The sequence below is a fragment of the Amblyraja radiata genome, chromosome 4 (assembly GCF_010909765.2).
Source record: "Amblyraja radiata isolate CabotCenter1 chromosome 4, sAmbRad1.1.pri, whole genome shotgun sequence".
NCBI classification, from domain to species: domain Eukaryota; kingdom Metazoa; phylum Chordata; class Chondrichthyes; order Rajiformes; family Rajidae; genus Amblyraja; species Amblyraja radiata.
In genome coordinates, this window is record NC_045959.1 from 91195220 (window position 1) to 91222818 (window position 27599).

Here is a 27599-nt window from a genome sequence, read left to right on the forward strand (position 1 = left end):
GCATGTCACCTTACTCTTCTTGGGCACTGGTATAATTGATGCCCTTTTAAAGCAGGTGGGGACCTCTGACCTCAGAGTGAGAGGTTGAAATGTCTGTAAAAACTCCAGCCAGTTGGTCCGCACAGGTTTTTAGAACACGACCTGGTATACCATCAGGTCCAGGCGCTTTTTGAGGGTTCACCCCTCTGAAGGATTTCCTGACGTCGGCCTCTGTGACTGAGACTGAAATACCATCACAGCGAATGGGGGCTCGAGAAGGTACATCAGTATTCTCCCTATCAAAGCGTGCGTAAAACGCATTGAGCTCGTAAGGGAGTGATGTTACACCGACATTCGAGCTGCCTCCTGATTTCGCCTTGTAGGAGGTGATTGCATTCAGGCCCTGCCACAGCTGCCGAACATCTGTCTCAAACTCCAGTTTGGAGCAGAAGTTCCTTTTGGCCTTTTTGATGGCCTTACCAAGGTCGTATCTGGATTTCTTGTAGACCACTGTATCATCAGACATGAATGCCCGGTGTCTGGTCTTCAGAAGAGTGCAGATCTCAAAATTCATCCAAGGTTTCTGATTGGGAAACACTTGGAAGGTTTTTGTAGGGATGCAGTCCTCCACACATTTCTTTATGAAGTCTGTAACGACTGTGGCGTATTCGTTCAAGTCCGTTGCCGAGTCCTTGAACTTTGCCCAGTCTACAGACTCCAAACAGTCCTGGAGTTGTTCCTCTGCCCCCCCCTCCCCCCGACCAGAACTGGGTTCATCACCCAGTTAACTGCAAGTGAGTTAACTCCACTCCCTTTCCTGTTGGAGATATACAAGAAGCGGAGCATCAGTAGAGCCATCTCCATCATCCAGGACCCCTACCACCCATCACACCACATCTTCTCTATTCTGCCATCTGGGAAAAGGTACAGGAGCATCAGCTGCAAAACCAGCAGGATGCTCCACAGCTTCTTCCCACAGGCAATTAGACTGATTACCGGACTTTGTCCCCTTCCCAAATATAGCTCACCAACACATTCAACCTCGTCCATACTTTGACAGTTAGGCACCTGTCAAAGTAAAGCCACTGTAAAGCCACTGTCGGTCGGAATGTCTGTTTTTATTCTATTGTAAATTTTAGGCCTACTTTCTGTTCTTAGATATGGTAATTTTAATTTGTTTTTAAAGCTCTATGTATTTATCCTTTTTTATTAACTACACTGAATGGAAACTGATCGAGCAACGTTTTTTCGTTTCCTCTGTGTATGCGAGTACTCAGTGAAAATGATATTAAAGAAATACTGAACTGAATACTGAATACTGAGTGCGACACATCGAAACCTTTACTTTGAGGTAGAGATAAGCAGACCCTTAGGCAAGAAAAGATTAACCTTAACTCCAGGATACTTTTGGTTTATTACTGAAAATCTGCCCATTTATAATGAGGGCTGTTCTAATATTTCTGATGTATACACAGTGCCCTCCATAATGTTTGGGACAAAGACCCATAATTTATTTATTTGCCTCTGTACTCCACATTTGAGATTTGTAACAGAAAAAAAATCACATGTGGTTAAAGTGCACATTGTTAGATTTTAATAAATATCAATTTTATACATTTTGGTTTCATCATGTAGAAATTACAGCGGTGTTTATACATAGTCCCCCCATTTCAGGGCACCATAATGTTTGGGACACGGCAATGTCATGTAAATTAAAATAGTCATGTTTAGTATTTTGTTGCATATCCTTTGCATGCAATGACTGCTTGAAGTCTGTGATTCATGGACATCACCAGTTGCTGGGTGTCTTCTCTGGTGATGCTCTGCCAGGTCTGTATTGCAGCCATCTTTAGCTTATGCTTGGTTTGGGGGCTAATCCCCTTTAGTTTTCTCTTCAGCATATAAAAGGCATGCTCAATTGGGTTCAGATCGGGTGATTAATTTAGTCACTCAATAATTGACCATTTTTTAGCTTTGAAGAACTCCGTTGGTGCTTTAGCAGTATGTTTGGGATCATTGTCTTGCTGTAGAATGAACCGCCGGCCAATGAGTTTTGAGACATTTGTTTGAACTTGAGCAGAGGGGATGTGTCTATACACTTCAGAATTCATTATGCTACTACCATCTGCAGTTGTATCATCAATAAAGATAAGTGAGCCAGTACCTTCAACAGCCATAAATGCCCAGGCCATAACACCCCCACCACTGTGTTTCACAGATGAGGTGGTATGCTTTGGATCTTGGGCAGTTCCTTCTCTCCTCCGTACTTTGCTCTTGCCATCACTCTGACATGTTAATCTTCATCTCATCTGTCCACACGACCTTTTTCCAGAACTGTGGTTGCTATTTTAAGTACTTCTTGGCAAACAGTAACCTGGCCATCCTATTTTTGAGGCTAACCAGTATAGCCTCTGTATTTGTGTTCATGAAGTTAGACAAAAAATGCTGGAGAAACTCAGCGGGTGAGGCAGCATCTATGGAGCTATGGAGCCACACCTATAGCTCCAAAGATTTGCTGCCTCACCCGCTGAGTTTCTTCAGTATTTTTGTCTACCTTCGATTTTTCCAGCATCTGCAGTTCTTTCTTAAGTGGCTTTTTCACAGGGCGACTTGACGCAAGAGTGAACCAGAGTTTAACATCGTGGGAACCTCGTGCGATAACAGTACGGCATTCGTGGACCACCGTGGACCACCGTGGCGCTAACGGCAGGTAATCGTGTATCTTGGTCACTCGGGAGAAAATTCAAGAAAGTTTGAATTTCTCCAAGAGTGACTTGTACACTTGTGGTTGAGCATTGCAACATTGTATGAACAAGTGGCCAGTGCGATATCCGTGCGATATCCGTAATAACTCTTGCGGGTACCGTGGGAACTCCTGCGAACGGTGAGTAACTGAGCAGTTTGATTGTCAGTGCTTGTTTTACCTCATTGTTAAATAAATATATTTTTTACTATCAGATTGATGTCTGCAATTCTTCATTAACACATCACTACAAGATGAATGTCTCTAATGTTATAATCCCTCTCATGCTGAAACACAAAATAGTTGAAGGGTGGTGAAATAATCACATTTTCATTCTTTTTCATTTTTGGAGTGTTCAGGTACCTCACTTGCTGAGCTATTTTACTCCAGCAGTTTGTGTCTCTTTTTGTCTAAAGCAGTTTCTAAGACTGTAGGAACTCCGCGGACCAGGCAGCATCTACGGAGGGAAATGGACAGGCGACCCTTTCTTCAGGCTGCCTTATCTCTCTCCCCCCCCCACCCCCTCCTCCCTACTCCCACCCACACACACAAATGCTGGAGAAACTCAGCGGGTGCAGCAGCATCTATGGAACAAAGGAAATAGGCAACGTTGCCTACTACCTTCTGTGTAAAGAAGCTGCTCCTCAGCTTTCTATTAAATCTTGCCCTCTCACCTTAAACCCATGTTCTCTACTTTTTGATGCCCCGACCCTGAGTAAAAGTCTGTGCATTTCCCCTCGGTTATACACCTCCATTAGATCACCCTTCAGCCTCCTGCACTCCAAGTAACATAATCCTCGCCTGCCCAACCTCAGCGGGAGAAACTCAGCGGGTGCAGCAGCATCTATGGAACGAAGGAAATAGGCAACGTTGCCTACTTCCTTCGCTCCATAGATGCTGCTGCACCCGCTGAGTTTCTCCAACATTATTGTGTACCTTCGATTTTCCAGCATCTGCAGTTCCATCTTAAACACAAATGCACCGAGTTCCTCCAGCATTTCGTGTTTTGTTCAGTATTCCAGCATCCGCTGTCTCCCGCGTCTCCAATAAAACAAAACTACTGTCAAAAGGGTGAAGAATAGAGGCAGAGATAGATACATTCCTGATTAGTGCGGCTGTCAGGAGGTTATGGGGAGAAGGCAAGAGAATGTGGTTGAGAGGGAGAGATAGATCAGCCGCGATTGAATGGCGGAGTGGACTTAATGGACCGAATGGCCTAATTTTGCTCCTATAACTAACAAAGATAGTAATTGTTAGGGGAATGTAGTTATTAAAGACGAGGGGGAGCAGAAATGGGCAGTCAGGGATGGCTCGCGAGATACTTGCATAGAGGCACAAAAGTTAAAGAAAGGGCAGATAAACAGAGAGGGGGGGGGGGGACTTCCCTCGGTGCCCATCTGTTACCATTAATTGGACAGTTCGATCTGTGAAACGCAACACGCCAACCCCGACATCCAGCCCGGTGGTCAGTCCTTTGAAGATAAACACCAGTTGCTTGGAGCAACTCAGCCGGACAGGCAGCAACTCTGGAGAGAAGGAACTGGTGGCGTTTCGGGTCGAGAGCCTTCTTCAGACTGAGGTCAATCCCCTGCATGGATAACAGGAGTCCCAGCCAACACGACAATCGCCCGCTGCAGTCTCGGAGCTTCCATTTCGAAAACGGTGCCTACATTTGAGCACTTATGTAACTGAACCATCCTAACACCAACCACAGACCATTCCTGAACTACTACCTACCTCATTCGAGACCCTCGGACTATCTTAGATCGTATACTCACTGGCGTTATTGAGTTAAAGTGTGGAAACCGGCCCTTCGGCTCAACTTGCCCATACCGGCCAAAATGTCCCATCGAAACTAGTCCCATCTGCCTGCGTCTGGTCCATATCCCTCCCAACCTGTCTTATCCATGTACCTGTCTAAATGTTTCTTAAATGTATGGATGGACCCAGCCTCAACTACCTCCTCTGGCAGCTTGTTCCATACACCCACCACCCTTTGTGCGAAAATGTTACCCCTCACTCAGATTCCTATTAGATCTTCCCCCCTCACCGTGAACCTATGCCCTCTGGTCCTCGAATCCCCTCTGTGGGCAAAGGACATATATTACCCTGGACTCTGTCTATTTCCCTGCCTGTTCGTCTCATGGTTTTGTACACCTCTCAGCCTCTGTCCCCAGTGTGGAGTTAAGGGCTTGTTTATGGGCGCCCTGGGCTGAGAACTCAGGAGGATGGGTTTTAGACTTTATCGGGAATCGAGATAGACCCCGTAATGCAGGAGCAAAGAATCGCAGACGCTAATCTGCATTGGAAAGACACAATATGCGGGAGTAACTCAGCGCTGAAGAAGAGTCCCGACCCGAAACATCATCTATCCATGTTGTCTAGCGATGCTGGCTGACCCGCTGAGTTGCTCCAGCGCTTTGTGTCTTTCCACTAGACCTGTAATAAGTCTCGGCTGGGTGTTTACTGGGATCTCTGGTGTTTAATAGACGTCCTGATGTTGTTTTTGATCGGGTTTACTACTGACAGTATTTAATCAGATCCATATTAAATCATTTCCCCTTCACCTTAAACCTATGTAATCTGGTCCTCGATTCGCCTACTCTGGGCAAGAGATTGTGCATCTACCCGATCGATTCCTCACATGATTTTAAACATTATCTTGCACACAGCGTTGTTCCCTTCACCATGTATACACCATTTATGGCTCGATTGTTACTATTTATTGTCTGTCTACTGACTGGTTAAACGTTTGAAAGTTTCACCTCTCAGTAGATAATAAAATAAGACAACCATCACGGTCAATGTGAGACAAAGTCTTTATTCCTATTTGACAAAATAAAAAGACGACTTCTTGCACATATTGAGAGAAGGTGCATCACACCAAACAACATTTGTCTAAAAAAAACAGATTATTCATCAGCTCATTAAAGAGCTCGGGTGAAATTCTGACAAAGTTTGTGAATGCACTTTTATCCTCTTCGCACAGCACATTAAGCAGCTGATCATATTGTCCAAATTGAGGTCTCCGTTGAAAGATGGGCTTCACCCAGTGAGACTTCCTCTTAATTCTCTTTTTAATTAATCTCACCCTTCTGCCTTCACGCAAGCGTTCTCGATGCACATAGTTAGTATAGGCATGTCTCCAAATGAGCCAATTCAGCCAAGGGAGGAATATAGTGTGTGAAAAAAACCAATAGTGTGTGAAAACAAAGTAACATCATTTGTGCCACGTGATTAACAACACTACAGTTCACGATGTTCATTCAAGATTAACAGGAAAGCTCGGGAGACGGACAAGTCACTCGCACAAATAACAGAAATGCCGAGTACCGTGGGAACTCTTTATCTACCCCCCGTTATATCGTGCGAAACTCGTGCTGGACCACGACCACTTCACTCTGGTGACATCTTGCGTCAACTCGCCCCGTGAAAAAGCCCCATTAAACATCTGTTCATGAAATCTTCTGCAGACAGTGGTCATTGACAAATGCACACCTGACTCCTGAAGAGTGTTTCTGATCTGTCGGACAGATGTTTGGGGATTTTTCTTTATTATAGACAAAAGTTTCCAAAGGTGATGGAAAGACTGCAGGAAAGACTAGGTGTTGAGAGTTCTTTTATACCTGCATTCAGGAGGCAATTAAACACACCTGAGCAATTACAAATGCTTATGAAGCCATGTGTCCCAAACATTATGGTGCCCTGAAATAGGGGAACTATGTATAAACCCAGCTGGAATTTTCACATGGTGAAACCAAAATGTATAAAAATACTCATTAATAAAATCTGACAAGGTGCACTTTAACCATATGTGATTTTTTTTCTATTACAAATCTCAAATTGTGGAGTACAGAGGCAAATGAATAAATGATGGATATTTGTCCCAAACATTATGGAGGGTACTGTAGGACAATGAAATGGCAACACTTGGCTGCAAAGAGAGGATGATTTGTTGTTGATCATGCCTTGTGATTAAAAAATAAACTGGTGCAAAAAGGAGAGCTCGGCCCATTCAGCCTCACAACATGAAAGACTAAAATACAACGATTGTTATCCTTAAGGTCTCAGCAGTGTTAAAAATACTTACTGTACAGAACACTTTTTGATCAGAAGACTGCTGATGAATGCAGTAAATCCATCTTTAGGTAGATTTCATTACCTTCTACTTGGATTATGGATCATCATCTTGTACATGAATTATGAATCAACATACAGGGTTAATGGTCAGCTGTGGCTGGCACCAAAACCTTCATAAAGGCAGGGACAAAGCTTTCCTTGTGTAAACCAGTTGGTCGGTGTGCAGCAGGTTAATGCACAGGATGTGATGGAAGGAACAGCAAATGCTGGTTTACACCAAAGATGGACACAAAACGCTGGAGGAACTCAGCAGGTCAGGCAGCATCTCTGGGCAAAAGGAATAGATGACGCTTTGGTTTGAGACCCTTCTTCAGACTGAGAGTCAGCGGAGAGGGGAAACTAGAGGTATGAAAAATCTCTTTCATACGTCAGCTGTTCCTTCTCTCCAGAGATGCTGCCTGGCCCGCATTCCTCCAGTATTTTGTGACTATCTGCAGGTTGATGCACTTTGGGTACAATGTTCCTCTACTGTAATGTTCAGCAGCATGTGGAAGCTCAAGCAGTAATGCCCAACTGAATAGACCTACATTGGGATGGCCTTTTAGGAGATCAGATGGGTCCAGGGCCAGGCTATGTGAGGGTGGAGTCAGAGAAGGGAGAGGCCTGTGGTGGGGGTTGGTGATAAGTTCAGGGATCAGAAGGTGAATTATCTGACCAGAATCGGTAAGGGGTTACCAGGCCAGAATAGGTGATGTAGATCCTGTGGATAAACTTGGTGACAGACCAAGCATCAGAAGAAGGATCGGGTAACAAGATTGATAGTGGGGTCAAGCGGCAAGATGGTCGATAGGTCTGCCCAGGGACCGGACGATGTGCCAGCAGTTTGGTAGTGAAGTCTAACTTGGGATCACAAGGACGGTCAGAGCAATAACTTGGTAAGAGAAGTCAGGTCATTTGGTTAGCTGAGAGATCAGTCCAGCAGATTGTAGAGGTTTGCTGAAGATCAGGCATTAGGGATCGGAGGAGGTACAGTTGGTTGTTGCTGTTGTAGTGTTTTTGTGTTTACGATCAGTTATCATTGGCAGGATTAAGCAATGTTTCTCAAATCAAAAGAGGGTTGAGATCACTACAAATGTAGAGATGTTGTGGGCAGCAAAAAAGTAAGTGTATTATTCACATGGGTCGAACCCGAGAAGAGTCCACAACACCAGACACCACTGACACAAGCCCAACAAGCATTACAGAAGCCAAAGCCTGCATGTGCCATTAGTGTGATAAACACCTGAAGAAAATAGCAGACTTTGTACAACTTGCATGAAGTTCGCTCTTCTCTTTTTCCTCTCACTTTTCATTGAATTTGAATAGCATAGTTCACCAAAATCTGCCATCCAGTTTCTAGGCATGATGCTTGTGCAGAATTATGCATAATTACAGAGAGACAGAGCAAACTTGCACGTAATTTATGTAGCAGTTCTCCCTACCTCTGAAATCATGCAATTGCAGTTGTATGTGGGCAATCCTTTCACCTGCTTGGGCACAGCACATGCTCACTAATGTTGGGTAAAAAAGTTTACCTGTGAGACATTTTGAGGATGATGATCCAAAGGGTGGTGAATCTGCAGATGGGATTTTTAAAGCAGATGTTGAGAGATTCTTGTTTAGGAAGGGTGTCAAAGGTTATGAGGCAAAAACTGGAGAATGAGGTTGAGAGGGAAAGATAGATCAGTCTTGATCGAATAGGAGAGTAGACTCGATGGGCCGAATGGCTAATTCTTCTCTTGTAACGTATGAACTTTTGTTTGAAATATATATCTTGACATAGACACAGCAATATAAATCACCTAACTTTCGATATTGCTATGGGATATTTTACATCTAAGTAGATGGGATATCTGACTTTCACACAGAAAATGCATATCTGATGTTGGAACACTTTCTCAATATTTGCACTGATGTGCCAGCCTAGTTTATGTGCTGAGGTTCTAGAGTGGAGTTTGAAATCACAGGTGAGAAGGCTATTACTCAGGCAAAGTTGCCTGCTCTCGGCAGCCTTTAATGTGCTCCCTCTCTGGTGATGGATGAGGAATGAAAATCAGGAAGCGTGTTGATAATACGTGAAAATGGAGACAGAGGAGGAAACTATTGAGGCCTTTAAGTTTGTTCTGCTATTCTCTGAGATATTAGCTGACCGTGTCCTTAGTCATCAGACCCAGTTTAGCCTTGTATTTCTTAACCATGAAAAAATAACTGCCTGCCCAGTGTCGCTGTGTGAAATTGGCTTCACGAGAAGAACTGCAGCAGGTCAAGGCAGTGGCTCAACTTCTCAGGTTCAGCTAAGGATAGGCAATGAATGCTGGCCTTGTCAGTTATAGCCTATCAAGAAAAAAACCCTTAGGTTAATGGAAAATTAGTCTCAGATTTAAAATTAACAAATTACATATCAACAATGAAAATTTGTTCCAAGACTCCACAAATCATGTTAACCTGCTCTGTTTCACCTTTGGGAGTGATTTTATCATCAAGGGCACCTCTCCGAAGTTAATATTTGTATTTGAATTTTCTTATTGCCAATGGGTAAAGAGAATTGCCATCAATTCTGCATTAATTTAAACCTGCATTTATTTGTATGTTGATAGGAATCGGGCAAATTTTGTGGTTCCTAAGAGAAGTTCATTGTTGAGAGCTTGAGATGAATGTGAAATCTGTCCCTTGCAAGCATTCCAGAGTCAAGCCAATCGCCATATCTTGAAACCTGCCGATACCCCATTATAAGCGTTTGTATTTGTAAGCACTCTAAAACATTTTTTTACGCCTATAGAATCCAAAGTCATAGTCAGATTGCAGCAGCTATCAGAAATTCATCCTACCTCACCAGCATGCCCCCATTGCCAATCGAGTGCCTGGACATAGATGGAGACTGGAGTAATCTTCCTATTATATTTGAAGACAGATATGAAGAATCCATTTCCAAAGGTTTGTCATGTTTTCTTTATTTAATCCAATGACCCAATAATTCTTAATTAACTGTATGAGATTATGACACGAAAATTGGTGATTAACGCATTTCATAATCTTTCTATACTTCATGTACCTTGTGTATTATGCATCCAGTGGACTAGTGGCAAGATTGTTAACAGTATTGATAACAGAGAGATCTTGGGGTCAAGTCAATAACTTTCTGAAAGTGCAACAAGAGTAGGCAGAGTGGATAAAAAAAGGTATATGGTATGCTTGCCTACAATAGTCAGGGCAACTGGTATAAGACCCAGGAAGTGAAAATGCGGCTATATAAGTCTTTGGTCAGGCCATATTTGCAAGATTTCATGCCGTTCTGGTCACCCGATTAGGACATGGAGGTTTTGAAGAAGGCACACAATAGATTTACAGTATCTGCCAATCAAAAAACCCACATCACTTGTATCCAACTATTACTTGCCAGGCTTTGTTCTGCCCCTCCTGTCTCCCCTCCAGGACCGCAAGAAATTGTAGTGAATTGTGGACGCAGCCCAGGCCATCACATAAACTAATCTCCCTTCCATTGACTCCATTTATAACTCACACTGCCTCGGCAAGGCCAGCAGCATAATCAAGGACGAGTCGTACCCTGGCCACTCCCTCTTCTCCCCTTTCCCATCAGGCAAACGGTATAGAAGTGTGAAAACGCACACCTCCGGATTCAGGGACAGTTTCTTCCCAGGTGTTATCAGGCAACTGAATCATCCTACCACAACCAGAAAGTAGTGCTGAACTACTATCTACCTCTTTGATGACCCTTGGACTATCCTTGATTGGACTTTGCTGGCTTTAACTTGCATGGAACATTATTCCCTTATCATGTGTCTATACACTGTAAATGGATCAATTATAATTATGTATTATCTTTCTGCTGATTGTTTCGCATGCAACAAAAGCTTTTCACTGTACCTCGGCACATGTAACAATAAACTAAGCTGAACTTCCACCTTTCCTTCCCAGCCCCAACAGTGTCCACCCCAACCACCCCAATCAGTCTGAAGAAGGGTCCTGAGCTGAAACATCAGCAATCCATGTTCTCCTGATGCTGCCTAACCCACTAAGTTATTCCAGCACTTTGCGTCCTTTTTTTGTAAACCCACATTTACAGTTCCTTGTATCCCTTTACCTGAATGTTATCTGGATTAGGGGGTTTTAGCTAGAAAGAGAGATCAGACACACTTGGATTATCCTCTCTAGAGCACCGTGGCTGAAGGGGGACCTGACAGAAGTGTATAAAGTTATGAGGCATAGAGAGGGTGATAGTCAGAACCATTTTTCCAAGGGTGGAAATGTCAATGACTGGAAAGCACAGCTATTTGGTGAAAGGGGAAAAGTTTAAAGGAGATGTGTGGGGCAGGTTTTTTTTTACACAGAGGGTTATTGATGCCGGGAACGCACTGCCAGGATTAATGGTGGGTGTAGATATGATAGCGGAATTTGAGAGTCATTTAGATAAGCACATGGATGGAGATGGAATGGAGGGATATGGATCATGTGCAGGTAGATGAGATCAGTTAACGTTGATGCCATCTTCAGCATAAACATTGTGGGCTGAAGAGCTTGTTTCTGTTCTGTTCTGTTGTATTTTTTATCCAGCAGTGTCTGGCAGTCCAAATTTGAATTTATCTATAAAGTACTGTACCCGGCTGAAATAATGTCGAAGAAGGGTCTCAACCGGAAACGTCACCTATTCCTTCGCTCCATAGACGCTGAGTTTCTCCAGTATTTTTGTCTACCTTCTATTTTTCCAGCACATTCAATTCTTTCTTAAACAATATGTGGAAATAATTCTTGTTTTTGCTATAGCAAGTTGTGACAATGGAAATTCCATTAACATCTGAAAGATATCTAAGATATTAGAAGATTCCAACATCTGCAATTCCTCGTGTCCACATTAGATATCTTGCAGAGCACGAGGAAGTTTGTACATTGCACCTTAGAAGCAAATTTAACAGGTCATAGATATAAGGTGAAGGAAAAAATTTAATAGGAATCCGAGGGGTAACATTTTCACACAAAGGGTGATGGTTGTTGGAACAAGCTGCCAGAGGGGGTAGTTAAGGCAGGGACTATCCTAACATTTAAGAAACAGTTAGACAGGTACATGGATAGGACAGGTGTGGAGGGATATGGACCAAACGTGGGCATGTGGGCCGGTGTGGGCAAGTTGGGCCAAAGGGCCTGTTTCCACACAGTATCATTGTATGGCTCTGTGGCAGGTGAACTGCCAATTATCGGGAATGGAGTATTGTGGTAGTTGTCATTCCTGCTAAAAAAAAGACATATGGAAGAAACTTACAAGGTTCATTGCAGAAAATCAAGTTTATTTCTCAGCCAGAATTTACTGGTCACTAAAATTGTTTGTTAACAGGGTAATGTGGTATGTTGTGTTATTTGCATTGCTCTGAGGAAAGAAATGAAATTAAATCTCTGTGATTATTACTCCATGTGGAGTCTAATGTTAAATTTAACTTATTTTTGGAAAATTGAAAAAGAATACATGCATGACAACGTGTTTGAATTATATGTCCAAGTTCAAATAGCGGGAACATATTTGCCACTTTAGATACCCCACCTACACTATCATGACCCAAAAGTCATCCATCAACTGACTTGATTTTATGCAGTGAAGGCGAACTCTTAATCATTGTCCATGCAATCCACTTACAGGAGAGCTTGTTGTTATTGAATTTGAAAGACCATCAATTCTTAACAGTAATATCACCTGGCAAAGTGTTTTGTGTGACAGTGTTCAAGGTGACAATGCAACACAATTGTAGAGCTTTCAGTTTATAAGTGGATTATTGACTTTTATAAACTTGTAAATATAGAAACACCAAACAACTATCTTAATAATCATTAATTATCTGATTATTTAATTAATTATTAGAAACATTAGCTTGGATGCTGAAGAATCGTTTTGGGTAGAACTGAGAAATAGCCAAGTGCAGAAAACGCTTGTTGGAGTGGTGTACAGACCACTAAACAGCAGTAGGGAGGTTGGGGATAGCATCAAGCAGGAAATTAGGGATGCGTGCAGCAAAGGTACAGCAGTTATCATGCGTGACGTTAATCTACATATAGAATGGGCCAACCAAATTGGTAATAGCGTTGAGGAGGAGGATTTCCTGGAATGTATACGGGATGAGTTTTTAAACCATATATAGGGGAACCGATTAGAGGGCAGGCCATCCTAGACTGGCTTTTGTGTAAAGAGGAAGAATTAGTTAGCGATCTTTCTGTGCAAGGCCCCTTGGGCAACAGTGACCATAATATGGTGGAATTCTGCATTAGGATGGAGAGTGACACGGTTAATTCAGAGACCAGAGTCCTGAAGTTGATTAAAGGAGACTTTGAAGGTATGAGACGGGAATTGGCGAGGATAGACTGGAAAATTATACGTAAAGGGTTGACAGTGGAGATGCAATGGCAAAGATTTAAAGACCGCATGGATGAACTCCAGAAATTGTTCATCCCTGTCTGACGAAAAATAAAACTGGGAATGCGGCTCAACCGTGGCTGACGAGGGAAGTCAAGTATAGTGTTAAAGCCAAGGAAGAGGCATATAAATTAGCCAGAAGACGTGGCAAACCAGAGGACTGGGAGGAATTTAGAACTCAACAGATGAGGACAAAGGGGTTAATTAAGAGGGGGGGAAAGAGCATGAAAGAAAGCTTGCAGGAAATATAAAAACTGACTGCAAAAGTTTCTATAGGTATGTAAAAAGGAAAAGATTAGTGAAACCAAATGTAGGTCAGAGACAGGTGAATAGATAATGGGAAACAAGGAAACGGCAGAACAGTTAAACGAATACTTTGATTCTGTCTTCACAAAGGAAGACACAAATAATCTCCCGGAAATCTGTACTATTACTAAAACTCTCATCTTGACCACTTCCGGTCTATGTTGTAAATAAATTTACGCAAATACACCACCCTATATTGCTATGATTTGTTCGCTATCTTACTCACCTTCTCCTCTACTCCCAGACACCAAGTTTTGTTCCGATCGGTGAAATAATAGAAAAGTTATGAAGGTTTAAAAAATTGTGAGATCAATAGATTGGTCTTCTCATCTGTCAGTCACCATGAAGGTAATGCCCCTTCCAGGGGCCAGGAGAATAAAGCCCCGGAGGCCGATTGTGAGTCAGTCAGCCCGCTCGGAAGTTGTGAGTGAGAGTTGTGTCCAGAACTGTGAGTCTACGCCATGCTGAGTGAACTGTGAGCCCACCGACCATGGCTGTCCAGACGTCGCGCTCATTCCGGAAGCACCGCTCAGTCCAGAGTCGCGTGTGTGTGTATGTGAGATGGAGGGTGTGTGTGTGATGGAGGGCGTGTGTGTGTGTGTGATAGAGGGTGTGTGTGTGTGATGGAGGGTGTGTGTGTGTGTGAGCCCACCAGCTGTGAGTGAGTGAAAGAGCCCACCAACCGTGAGTGAGTGAACTGCGAGCCCACCAGCCGTGAGTGAGTGAACTGCGAGCCCACCAGCAGTGAGTGAACTGCGAGCCCACCAGCCGTGAGTGAGTGAACTGCGAGCCCACCAGCTGTGAATGACTGAACTGCGAGCCCACCAGCCGTGAGTGACTGAACTGAGAGCCCACCAGCCGTGACTGACTGAACTGTGAGCCCACCAGCCGTGACTGACTGAACTGTGAGTCCACCAGCCGTGAGTGACTGAACTATGAGTCCACCAGCCGCGAGTAACTGAACTGTGAGTCCAAGAATACATTTGGCCCACAATGTCCATACTAGCTCTCTGGAAACCAGTCCCTTTGGCCCACAACACCCATACTAGCACCCCAGAAAGCCCCCCCCCTCCCCACTGGCCACCAATATTGGAATTGGTGGAGAGGTGGAATATTGCGTTGGTGGACCAGCCATCCCATGTGAGAATGGGACCCAACGGGCTCGCAGTTCACTCACTCACGGCGGGTGGGCTTGCAGTTCACTCACTCATTTCTGGTGGGCTCGCAGTTCACTCACTCATGGCTAGTACTAGATAAATGTGAGGTTATTTACTTTGGTTGCAAGTACAGGAAGGCAGATTATTATCGGATGGGTGTCAGATAAGGAGAAGGGGAGGTGGAACGAGACCTGGGTGTGCTTGTACATCAGTCACTGAAAGTAAGCATGCAGGTAGAGCAGACAGTGAAGAAAGCCAATTTGGTCTTCATTGTGAGAGGATTTGAGTTTCGGAGCAAGGAGGTCCTACTGCAGTTGTACAGCGCCCTGGTGAGACTGTACCTGGAGTATTGTGTGCAATTTCGGTCTCTTAATTTGAGGAAAGACATTATTGCTATTGAGGGAGTGCAGTGTAGATTCATCAGGTCGATTCCCGGGATGGCGGGACTGACATACGATGAAGGAATGGGTCGACTGGGCTTGTATTCACTGGAATGTAGAAGGATGAGAGGAAATCTTATATTAACACATAAAATTCTTGGAGGATTGGACAGGGTAGATGCAGGAAAAATGTTCCCCATGTTGGGGGAGTCCAGAACCAGGGATCACAATTTAAGAATACGGGGTAAACCATTTAGGACTTAGATGAGGAATAACGTTTTCTCCCAGAGAGTTGTGAATCTGTTGAATTCTCTGCCACAGAAGGCAGTGGAGGATGATTCACTGGATGTTTTCAAGAGAGAGTTAGATTTAGCTCTTAAGGCTAAGGGAATCAAGGGGTATGGGGAAAAAGCCGGAATGGGTTACTGATTTTGGATGATCAGCCATGACCTCAAAGGGCCGCACCTATTTTCTATATTTCTATGTTTCATGTCATATAGTCAGCAGTGATTTCTGGCTTTATGAATCATTCCTATTTCTAGTTGTCAGTGAAGTGTTTCAATATCAGGAGGAGAGAGCATATGTGAGTTAGAAATCAGGCTTAATTAAGCAGTAGGTATTGTCATTCAGTTTATTAAAGGATTAATTTTAGTTATTATTTTCCTGACAGACAGCGGTGTATTTGTTTCACAATGTTGTATTTAAAGACATGTCATGGCACACACTAATGTAATAAAAGGGCATCAGGCATGTCTTATAACTGCTTGATGCTGAAGTTCCACTATGATGAACTACTGTACCTTAAAATCATTTCATTGTAATCTCTCCAATCTGTGAGCTGGCTGTTTGCAATTCTGTTCTCAGTTATAGTCTTATATTAACACCTAAAGAAGATGGTTTATGGGGCATTGGATAAAGCAATTAGTTGTAGTGTTCAGGCAGTATCTCTGCAAAGAAGAACAATTAACATTTAAGATATGTAATTCTTCATCTGAACTGGTAAAGGAAGAAACAAGAGACTGCTGATGCTGGATTCTCGACCAAAATACAAAGTGCTGGAGAAATTCAGCGAGTCACGCAGTGTCCAAGAGACAAATAGGTTACTTAGTATAGGCAGCAGAGAAAGGTGGGGAAGGAGCTATCTGGAACAAAGAGAATTTATCTCAGATTGAGATAGGATGTAGTTAAGGAGTGGTTAAAATCAGATTAAACTTCTTTATATATGTAACATGATGTGTGCACCCAACAGTATTGCGTCTTGTGATAAAGCATGGGGCAAAACTTTGTAAGCTTTAAGGAGCATTTAAATAGAAAAAGGAGAGATGAAGAGATTTTTCCTGTAAAAAAATGGGACGAGGAAAAGCTGGCCCCAATAACCGTCAGAATCTGGAAAAATTAGTTCCATATAATACTGCATGCAATAATGGCCTTCACTAGAATCACGATCAGCCATGATCACAATGAATGGTGATGCTGGCTCGAAGGGCCGAATGGCCTCCTCCTGCACCTATTTTCTATGTTTCTAGAAGGACCACAATAGTTTAAGAGAGAGGGACATTTCAATAGTTTAATGGTACTTTATTGTTACATGTGCAAAACAGTGAGATTCTTTGTCGAGTCACCAGAGTCTGATCACGCGTTAGGTGTTATGGAGCGGCGCCCAATCCTGACAAGCCCCAGGCTGCTGCAGAACTTCCAGCCATCGCCTTTGTCTGGATCGTTCATCGAACCAATGTCCCTCTTCTCGCCCAATCACCTTTGTGCCCCGGGGCACCTACTGCAGCCAATCTTGAGGGCACTTAAGGTATGACCTGGGTTCACTGTCCTACCAGCCGTGGTCCTCATGATCATGGTCGCTGGCTCCCTCCTCTTTGGTTCTCCGACCTTCAGGGAAGGAGCAGGAGCCGGGCTCAATGTCCCGTGGGGTTACTCCAGCTTTTTGTGTCTGCCCACTGGGTCTTTCTGGGCAGGTTCTCGGTTCCACGGTATGGACGCAGCTCGCCATTTGGTGATGGTTTATAAATGCTCGCCTCTTTGGCAGCTCCCAGATCCTGAAAAATGAATGAATCATTTAAAAGTTTTTACTTCACCAATTATAATTGTCTTTCATGTCCCTCTGTTGAAAAAAAGCCTACCTGTCTGCCTATTTTTCTGTCTCTTTCCTATTTATGAACATATGAATTAGAAGCAGGAGTCAGCCAGGCATAATCTTCCATTTGAAATCATGACTGATCTGATTATCACCCACTCATATCAATCTTTCATCAGGTCAATCTCAGGTATCTATCTACCTCCAATCTAAACATATTTCGAGCACTCCTTACACTGCCTTTGAGGAAGAGTTACAAAGACTCTATGCAGGAAAAAGTTTAGTTTAGTTTATTGTCATGTGTACCGAAGTACACGTGTACGAGTGAAAAGTTTTTATTATGTGTTAAACAGTCAGAGGAAAGACAATACATGATTACAATCCATCCATCCACATGATAAAGGGAATAACATGAATATCTATTAGTGCAAGATAAAGTTCAGGAAAGTCCAATCAAAGATCGTTCAAGGGTCTCCTGAAATGGAAGAAATGCCTCATTTCAGTCTTAAATGGACTATTTTGTATTTTAAGCATTGACCCATTAAACCAGTAAGCCCTTGCACAAGAGGAAATATCCTTTCCATCCTGTCAAAACCACTCTGAACGTTATGTTTACATCATATCACTTCTCACTTTCCCAAACTCCAGTGAACACAGACTTTCCTTGTAAAGCCTGCTACAGACATTAGTCTGGAATAAACTTGTTTGAAGCCAATTGAAATGGTCAAACCTTTTGCCGAGATTTTTCCGAAGGCACAATCACAAATTGATTATTTATGGTGTGAGAGGCACCAGGACCATAGTTCACTGATATTACAATTATCATTTGTCTCAATCTTTTATTAATTAACCTGTCCATGCATTACCTCCTTCACAGTCATCCAGATACCCCCATAACCCTTTCAGGTGAGACAGAGGTTCTCTAATCGCAGCACCTCCTCTAACCTCATTGACTGCTTTTGGTGCTCCCAATGTGCTCCCCCCCCCGTAAGTCTCTGCTACCGTTTCGCCGAACACGCGCTCGGTCTGCCAGGGCCTACTATGTCTCACTGTTGCTGACCAATTTAGCTCCACTTTCCATTCTCATACTGTTTTGGGTCTCCTCCATTACAGAGTGAGGCCACACGAAAACTGCAGGAATAGCAAGTCATATTCTGCTTGGGTGGCTTACCACCAATGATATGGACATTGAATTCTGCATTTTTAGATAATTAACCAAACTACCCCCACCCCCCCTGTATTTTCTCATGCTTTTCTTTGCTGTGCCCCACCTGGCTGCACACCCATATCTCCTGCCCCCCCTTTTCCCTTCCACCAACATCCCTTCGGCCCCACATTTCATGCATCTTCTTTCCATATCTCGCTGCCTTTTGCCTCCTTTTCATCTCTGTCCTTTGTCTACTCATCTGCTAATCTCACCAGTATCCACCTATCACTTGCCTGGCTATTGTCCCACCTGCCTTCTAGCTTTCTCCCTCCACAACAATCATCCCGATCCGAAAGGTTACCAATCCAGGGCCTCCAAAGATGCTGCCTATCCCACTGAGTTACTGCAACACGTTGTTATTTTTGCTCGAGATTCCAGTATCTGCAGTTCCTTGTATCTACCTTATTAAATTGTCTGGAAATACTTTTTAAAAAGTATTATGTGCAACTAATTTTCCGAGATCCCCCCTGTGGAACATTCCTCCTTGAATAATGCAGATTCTCTTGGGAATGAATTTCTAATACAGATCAGTAAAGTAGTTACAAATTTGATTATAGTGAATACGGAAAGGCCTGGAGATGATGTTCCCATTAGTGGGAGAATCTAGGACCGGAGGGCACAGCCTCAGAATAAAAGGACATATTTTTTGTCAGAAGATGGTGAATCTGGAATTCATTGCCCCAGTTGGTTGTGGAGGCCAATGGACATTTTTAAAGTGGAGATTGACAGGTTCTTGATAAGTAAGGGTGTCAAAGGTTATGGAGAGAAAGCAGGTGAATGGGATTGAGGGAACAATAAATCTGTCATAAGGTCGTAAGTGATACAAGTAGAATTATGCCATTCGGCCCATCACATCTACTGTGCCATTCAATCATGGCTGATCTATCTCTCCATTCTAAACCCATTCTCCTGCCTTCTCCCCATAACTGACACCTGTACAAATCAAGAATTGATCCATCTCTGCCTTAAAAATATCCACTGATTTGGCCTCCAAAGCCTCATGTGGCAAAGAATTCCACAGATTCACCACCCTCTGAATAAAGACATTTCTCCTCATGACCTTCCTAAAATAACGTCCTTTAATTCTGCGGCTATAACCTCTAATTCTATACTCCCACTAGTGGAAACATCCTATCCACATCCACTCTATCCAAGCCTTTCACTGTTCTGTATGTTTCAATGAGGTCCCCCCTCATTCTTCTAAACTCCAGCGAGTACAGTGCCGATAAATACTCATCATGGGTTAACCTACTTATTCCTGGGATAATTCTTGCAAACCTCTGGATCCTCTCCAGAGCCAGCACATCCTTTCTCAGATATGGTGCCCAGAATTGCTCACAATATGCCAAATGCGGCCTTACCAGCACCTACGGAGCCTCAGCCTTACATCCCTGTTTTTCTTGAAATACATGCTAGAATTGATGGAATTGAATGATTGAATGGTGGAGTAGACTCAAGGGGCTGAATGGCCTAATTCTGCTCCTATGACATGAACATTATGATTACCCCCCCCCCCCCCCCCCCCCCCCTTTCTACCTCTGCAATATCTTCCAACCGTGTTATCTCCTCAGGAAAGCTGCAGTCGACTGAATCCAATCTTTTGCTTATCCTTGTATAAAATTTCCACCTTTGGTAACTTCAACAGCTAAGATATAAATCTGTTGGATTCTCTTCCTAAATCACTTCATCTCTCTTTCTTCCATTAATGTGCTTCTTAAACCTAACATTTTTGACCCATGCTTTATCTCTTGCCATTATACTTTATTTTACACATTAGCATTAAGCTCAAAAGGACTCCTATACGGAGCTGTGGATTTGTGTTAAACCTTTGTTTGAAACCTTTAGTATAAATGGAAGTTATTTTTATCTTGGTCATCCATGAAGTTTAGTGTTGAGAAATATAACAAAATAATCATTATCTTCTTCAAAGTAGTAGTCTGAAGAAGGGTTTCGGCCCGAAACGTCGCCTATTTCCTTCGCTCCATAGATGCTGCTGCACCCGCTGAGTTTCCCCAGCAATTGTGTGTACCTCCAATCATTATCTTCTTCTCCACTACATATATTTCCAATACATATATGTTTTTTCACATTAAGAAGGCATTTATTGGAAATATATAGAGATGAAAAATGTACAAAAGGGGAATTAATATTTGATTGATATACACACTGAGTTGGTAAATGGAAAATCTGTGAAACAAATTTGAGGTGATTTGCTCTCTGCAGCCATCTAGTGGTGCTGGAGCATATTAGTACACTTGGCCCTTGGATATTCTAAATAAATGATTATCAGTTGATGTTTACAGCACTGAAGCCACAATTTAGCCCATGTAACAACCAAAAATAAATCTCACTACTCTGCTGCCTCTTTGGCCATGGATTCATATTTGATCTAAATATTTAAAAATTACTACCCCATGAATGCGTACTGCATAGCTTTTCTTTTTGATCTTCTAAACTTTAAATAAATGGCTTAGTGCTTACTCTGTGAATAGATGTGCAAGGTGTATGCTTGAATCATGCAGAATAACTTCAGGGACTTATTGCGAACAAAAAGTGAAATACTGGATGAAGCAAGCCAGTCAAGCAGCATCTGTGGAAAGGAAACCAGTTAATGAGTTTGGTCAGAACTGGTGGAAGGGTGGAAGGTTTACAGTTTTAAAAGCAAAGCGTTTTTTTTTTTGCAGGACTAATTGTCCTTTTTCTCGGGCCTTTGTGCTTTGCTATTTTTAGACTTACACAATGTGCAGTTTCCTTATTATTCCTTTTTTTCGCTATATGTTTTTTATTGTAGTAGTAATGCATTAGAAATACACAGTCTTCAAATGTTATGGTGAAACTATGATGTTAACAGTTTGAAAGATTTCCATGCTAATTGTATGAAACTATAATGAGTTTTCTTGTAAGATGAGGTGAATCATGACAAAAGCCTAAACAATTTTGGAAACAGAGAATAGGTAGACAGTCCGAACTTTTTTTCCCAGGGAGGAAATGTCAAATACTAGGTGACATAGCTTTAAGATTAGAGGGGGAAAGTTTAAAGACAATGTGCATGTTTTTTTTTACACCGAGGAGGTAAATGCCTGAATGCCTTACACCGAGGAGGTAAATGCCTGGAATGCACTGCCAGGAGGGGAGATGGCGGAAGCAGATGTGATAGTGGCACTGAAGAGGCTTTTTGAAAGGCACAAGAATATGCAAGGAATGGAAGGATATAGATCTCGTGCAGGCAGAAGGGATCAGTTTAATTTGGCCTCATGTTTGACAGATATCATGGGCTGAATGGCCTGTTCCTGTTCTGTATTCTGTGTTCAGCAAGCACATGATCAATTAACTCAATTGTTTCTCCTCATTCTATGGCTAAATCAGGCCTCCTGATATGCACCCAATTTCTGCTTCATTCCGTCTTAAATTCAATAAAAAGCTCTCCTTGAATTTCTTCTTAATCATTACATCCTAATTTTAAAAAATGCATTATCATTTTGATGTGGACTGAAATTCCTCCAATTTTGTGCTTGTGCATCAGCAAGACTTTCACCAGCTCAGCACACTGGTCATGGCAGTTTGCTCCTTCAGAATGATAATTGGAAAATCACTGGTTTGTGTTGTGCTCACACACTGAGCAATTGTCTTGAGATTGTTGAGTACTCTGTTGACGCTTTGTTTTTGCTCTGCTTCATCATGTTTTGTCTACTTTACCTTCACAGCAAACCACAAAGTTGACAGCGGCACATCCAACAAGGAGGTGGGAACTGAGCTTAACCATGTATTGGACACTCGCCTTTCAGAGTTTTCAAATTTACCAGCTGCAATGAAACAGTGCCAGCAAGTGCAAAATAGTGGCTCTGCTTCTGAAGCCTTCAGGATGCTTACGACAAGGATGCCCGGATCACAACTTCTGAATCAAACAGTTTCCTTGGGAACGATGTACAACTCTGTGGATTTGGCTGCTTTTGTCAGCCAAGAATATGACGAACTCAATGAGATTGAAATCAAAAGCATTCAGAGCTTAGAGGTGGACAGGTTTGTTGGACAAAGTCAAGGAGAACTCTCAACAATCTATGAACATCAGATTGAATCACTCAGATTTAATGAAATTTCAACAGGTTCTGACCAGCAAGAAAAGGTCTCTGACTCTGCAAATGCAGCATTACTCAAACAAACGGGGACAGCTTCAGACTTGACATATATTGAAAGGATCCTCAGAAACAAGGATCCTTATCAAGGAGATGCTGTGTTAGTTTGTTCTTCAAGTATAACAGATACAAATGAATCATCCCTATCTAACGACTATGAAGTTAGTGAAAAGGAGGAACTTAGTGAACTGTTACATCCTGCAGTGAGCTCTGAACATGTTGACAGTGAGTCCATCGATCAAGGATCTGTGAAAAGAAAAGTTGAGAATGCTGACTTTCCCATTACCTCTGAGGTTATGAAACGGTCCCTTTCAATTATATCTGACTCTGGCATTGAGAGCGAGCCCAGCTCAGTGGCTTGGCCTGAGATACGCAAACCACAGGATTTATCTTGCGACCGTGACCTCATGCAACAGATAGTCAGGGCGCAGGCGAACCATAGGAACTCGCTGGAGGGTGGTCAGACAGAGAGCGGCACCAGCCTGCCTAGCGGCATTCAGGCTTCCTTAACATCGATCAGCTCGTTGCCTTTTGAAGACGAAGAAGAGGTGGAACTCAGCAAACTGACAAAATCAGTCTCAGCCCCGCAAATCAGTAGCTCTGATCAGTTGGGAGGAACTCCTGACTCATTAGCACATAATCAAACAGCGGATGAAAGAGACTGGGCTGGGGGATATTCCACAGAAAAGGCAGATGGAGGCGAAGATGAAACAGATGAGATGCAACGAGACAGCAGCGATGTTTTTGATTCCCCTGCCGGTAAAGAGATCCCACAAAACAGCCCAGAAGCATTGCCGTCGAATGATGATTGTACAAAGGTTTCTGAGAAAAGCTCCAGTGAGACTGTGGGAAAGAATCAGAGGACATCCGATAAAGTGAATGGTAATTGCCGCCATTGTGCGGATGCATTCGATGCGAACGGGCCTAACGATAGCACAGACCATGCCGTTAAGGAGCTTATGTGCAAGAAGGTGAATTTCAGTGAGTTATTAGATAGAAGCAGTAATACATATGATCCTAACAATCATTCAGAGATTGAACACTCACTATTTACCCTTTCTGAAGGGGTCCAGAATGACCAGCCCGGGACGTTTGGTGACAGCATGCCAAACGGTGAATTTGAGCCGGATGGTGGCGGAGAGCTGTCCACATGTAAAGCAACTTCTCGGCCTGAGTCAACAGATGCTTTGGAGGCAACCACAGCAACTTTTAGTGATGTGATTTTGAATGATCGGTTGTGTCCTGAAGAACTACATGAAGAAAAGGTGGAGTGTGGAATGAAGACGGATCAGCACTGTGAAGGCCTTACCCAGTTACATGATGAGCTCGGGGGAGAGAAGAAGCCAGGTAGTAACAATGACGGTGAACTTGAGCCCCTGGTTGATGGTGGAAATTCTTCTGGAACCAGCACCTCGGGCATGGCGTTTGATAAAAGGAACATGGTTGAGGTTGTGAATCTCTCTGTTTCATGCACAGCTACGTGTCTGCCATTTTCCTCCATGCTCAGGGATTCCCCGGTTGCCTTTTCTTCAAAGCAAATGGCGTCACCCATCACGAGGCAGCCCATGGGCTCTTTTGGGACTAATTCACAGGACAACAACGCAGAAACCAATGAGAGAATGGTGAGGTAAAGTTGCTCTCAGTTTTCTTTGTGAAAGATACAGCTTGGAAACAGGGCCATCAGCCCACTAATTCTATGCCAGCCATTGATCACCCATTCCTACTAGTTCTATGTTACCCTGCATTCTCATACACTCTACATATTAAGGCCAATCTGCAGAGGCCAATCGACCTGCAAACCCACACAACTTTGGGATGTGGGAGGAAGCTGGAGCACCGGGTGAAAACACACATGGTCACAGGGATAACATGCGAACTCCACACGGACAGCACTCAAGGTCAGGATTTAACTCTGGTCTCTGGCGCTGTGAGGCAGCAGTTGTGCCACTGTGCCAGTCTTCAGTCATAAGGTCAAGATTAAATCTTCCTGCCAATAGTAAATTAGATGGCCAGCAATCATTATCACACATAAACAGTATCCAAATTAACTTAGCTATGACATTATCACACCAGTCCCAAGGCAGCTGATGAGTACTTTTGGAACCAAATCTAAATGTTTGCATTTGCAACCTTGGAGGCTAAAACGATGAATTGGGATATTTCTTAAAAAAATTAAAACACATTTACCCTGTCAGGAAAGTTTAAGCACAATAGGAATAAATGAATTTTAGAAATATTTTGGACACTGAGTTGTGACTTACCTTGGCATCGGCTATTACCGTGAACCATCCAGCAGGAATCCCAAAGTGCCTCCAGATTCTGGCAGATTGTTGAGAGCTTCTAGTCTTTCACATGAAACATTAAACTTAGGTCTCATCTTCCTTGACAAGTCGACATAAAGGTCCCCATGACATTATTGCCAATACATATCCCTCCAATAGTTTTGCCATCAACTTTAGTGTCCCGACCCGAAACATCACCTATCCATGTTTTCCATGCTGCCTGATTGACTGAGCACTTTGTCTTTATTTTACTAACATTGTCTGGTCATCTTCACTCTGCATGGGGCAGTTCTTAAGAAATACTAGATAGATAGATAGATAGATAGATAGATAGATAGATAGATAGATAGATAGATAGATAGATAGATAGATAGATAGATAGATAGATAGATAGATAGATAGATAGATAGATAGATAGATAGATAGATAGATAGATAGATAGATAGATAGATAGATAGATAGATAGATAGATAGATAGATAGATAGATAGATAGATAGATAGATTCTTCATCATCATCATCTTTGTTCCACCTGCTCCCCTGACGACACGTCGCCCATTCCTTCTCTCCAGAGATGCTGCCTCACCCGCTGAGTTACTCCAGCATTTTGTTAGATAGACAGACAGACAGACAGACAGACAGACAGACAGACAGACAGACAGACAGACAGACAGACAGACAGACAGACAGACAGACAGACAGACAGAGCGAGCCCTGTGAGCCACTGAGTCCACGCTTACCACAAATCACCCATTTACAGTAATCCTACACTAATCTAATCCAATTTTGTTCTCCAAAGTGTGTGGCTATTTATTATATACTTTCCTCTTGCATTTAACCTCTCAAAATGCCTCTCTTAATGTCCTGATTAAACTATAATTTCTCCGCCCTGATTTGCAACTGATTTATATTGTACTGCATCCTTTCACAATCTTTCTCACTTTCTGCTATTCCACCAATTTTTGTGTTGTTTGCAAACTTATTAATCAGACTATCTCTACATTTCTGTCCAACTCATTTACATATATTGCAAACAACTTTTGTTTTGCAGTTTTGTTCAGGCCAAAAAAGAGTTGTTAAAGGGACTAAAGTTTGAAGGCATGTTGTACAGTGACTTGCCATTTCTGGCTTCCGATCTTCCATATTTCACCCCAGAAGAGGAGGAAGAGGATTTAGAGGAAGGAATCCACCTGGTGGTCTGTGTTCATGGATTGGACGGTAAGTGCCAACTGTTAATTTAGTTTTGAGAGTTTCAAGCAGCACTGAGGAGTGGAATTAATTACAAGCCTAACTTTATTCTTGCAATTGCTGGGAGTCTCATTTGTGACCACATTCACTACATCTTGGTTCCTGCAGTTTCCCATTTCTGTCTCTGGGCTTGATTGGCCCTGTGCTTTTCTGGGTGGTTGTTCACGTTCACAAGTTTTAGGAATAGAATTAGGCCATTCAGCCCATCGAGTCTACTCCAACATACTATCATGGCTGATCTCTGCCTCCTAATCCTATTTTCCTGCCTTCTCCCCATAACCCCTGACACCCATCCTAATCAAGAATCTGTCTATCTCTTGCCTTAAAAATATCCACTGACTTTGCCTCTATTGCCCTCTGTGGCAATGAGTTCCACAGATTAACTACCCTCTGACTAAAGAAGTTAATATGAAAGTCCTGACATCCCAGGAATCAGTCTGGTGAACCTTCTCTGCACTCCCTCTATGGCAAGAATGTCTTTCCTCAGATTAGGAGACCAAAACTGTACGCAATACTCCAGGTGTGGTCTCACCAAGACCATGTACAACTGCAGTAGAACCTCGCTGCTCCTATACTCAAATCCTCTTGCTATGAATGCTAACATACCATTCGCTTTCTTCACTGCCTGCTGCACCTGCATGCCCACTTTCAATGACTGGTGTACCATGACACCCAGGTCTCGTTGCATCTCCCCCTTTCCTAATCTGCCATCATTCAGATAATAATCTACTTTCCTGTTTTTGCCACCAAAGTGGATAACCTCACATTTATCCACATTATACTGCATCTGCCATGCATTTGCCCACTCACCCAACCTATCCAAGTCACCTTGTAGCCTCCTAGCATCCTCCTCACAGCTAACACTGCCCCCCAGCTTCGTGTCATCCGCAAACTTGGAGATGTTGCATTCAATTCCCTCGTCCAGATCATTAATATATATTGTAAATAGCGGGGGTCACAGCACTGAGCCTTGCGGCACCCCACTAGTCACTGCCTGCCATTCTGAAAAACCTTCTAAACTCCAGTAAGTAGAGGTCCAGGGCTGTCAAATGCTCATCATATGCTAACCCACTCATTCCTGGAAGCATTCTTGTAAACCTCCTCTGGACCCTCTCCAGAGCCAGCATATCCTTCCTCAGAAAAATTCCTCAGATATTTCTCATTCCACTTGCCAAAATCTAAAACTCATCTACATTTTTGCACCTTGTTATCTTCACATAACACTTCTGTGCTTGCTCTCTTGCACTAGTTGCTGATGACACAATGTAATGAACTTAAAATTAGCAACCATCTTTCCACGCCACCTCCTTGTTGCCCGCTCCACTCATTGTCATCTCCGGCAGCTCGCTGAGATATCTGTGCACTAACAGTTGCTGCACATTGTTCAGAACCTCCAGAGTGTTATTGGTCCACTATCATTAGATGACAAGGCCGATCTTCTCGAAGATCCTCCCTGAATATCCCTGCCACTTTAATTCTCTTCTCTGCATTAAGATCTTCCTTAAAATCCCTCTCTGAAACCAAGCTTGCTGTTGTTACTGC

The 27599-nt window shown here is 42.9% G+C and overlaps 1 protein-coding gene across 1 annotated transcript in view; it reads left to right on the plus strand.

Annotated features, from left to right (window-relative positions):
- Positions 1 to 27599, plus strand: part of fam135b (family with sequence similarity 135 member B) — a 423599-nt gene that overhangs the window by 335082 nt on the left and 60918 nt on the right. Inside the window, exons 12-14 of the mRNA XM_033019952.1 lie at positions 9621 to 9775; positions 22100 to 24155; positions 25861 to 26027. Of these exons, the coding sequence (XP_032875843.1) occupies positions 9621 to 9775; positions 22100 to 24155; positions 25861 to 26027 (2378 nt within the window). The remainder of the gene's footprint in view (positions 1 to 9620; positions 9776 to 22099; positions 24156 to 25860; positions 26028 to 27599) is intronic.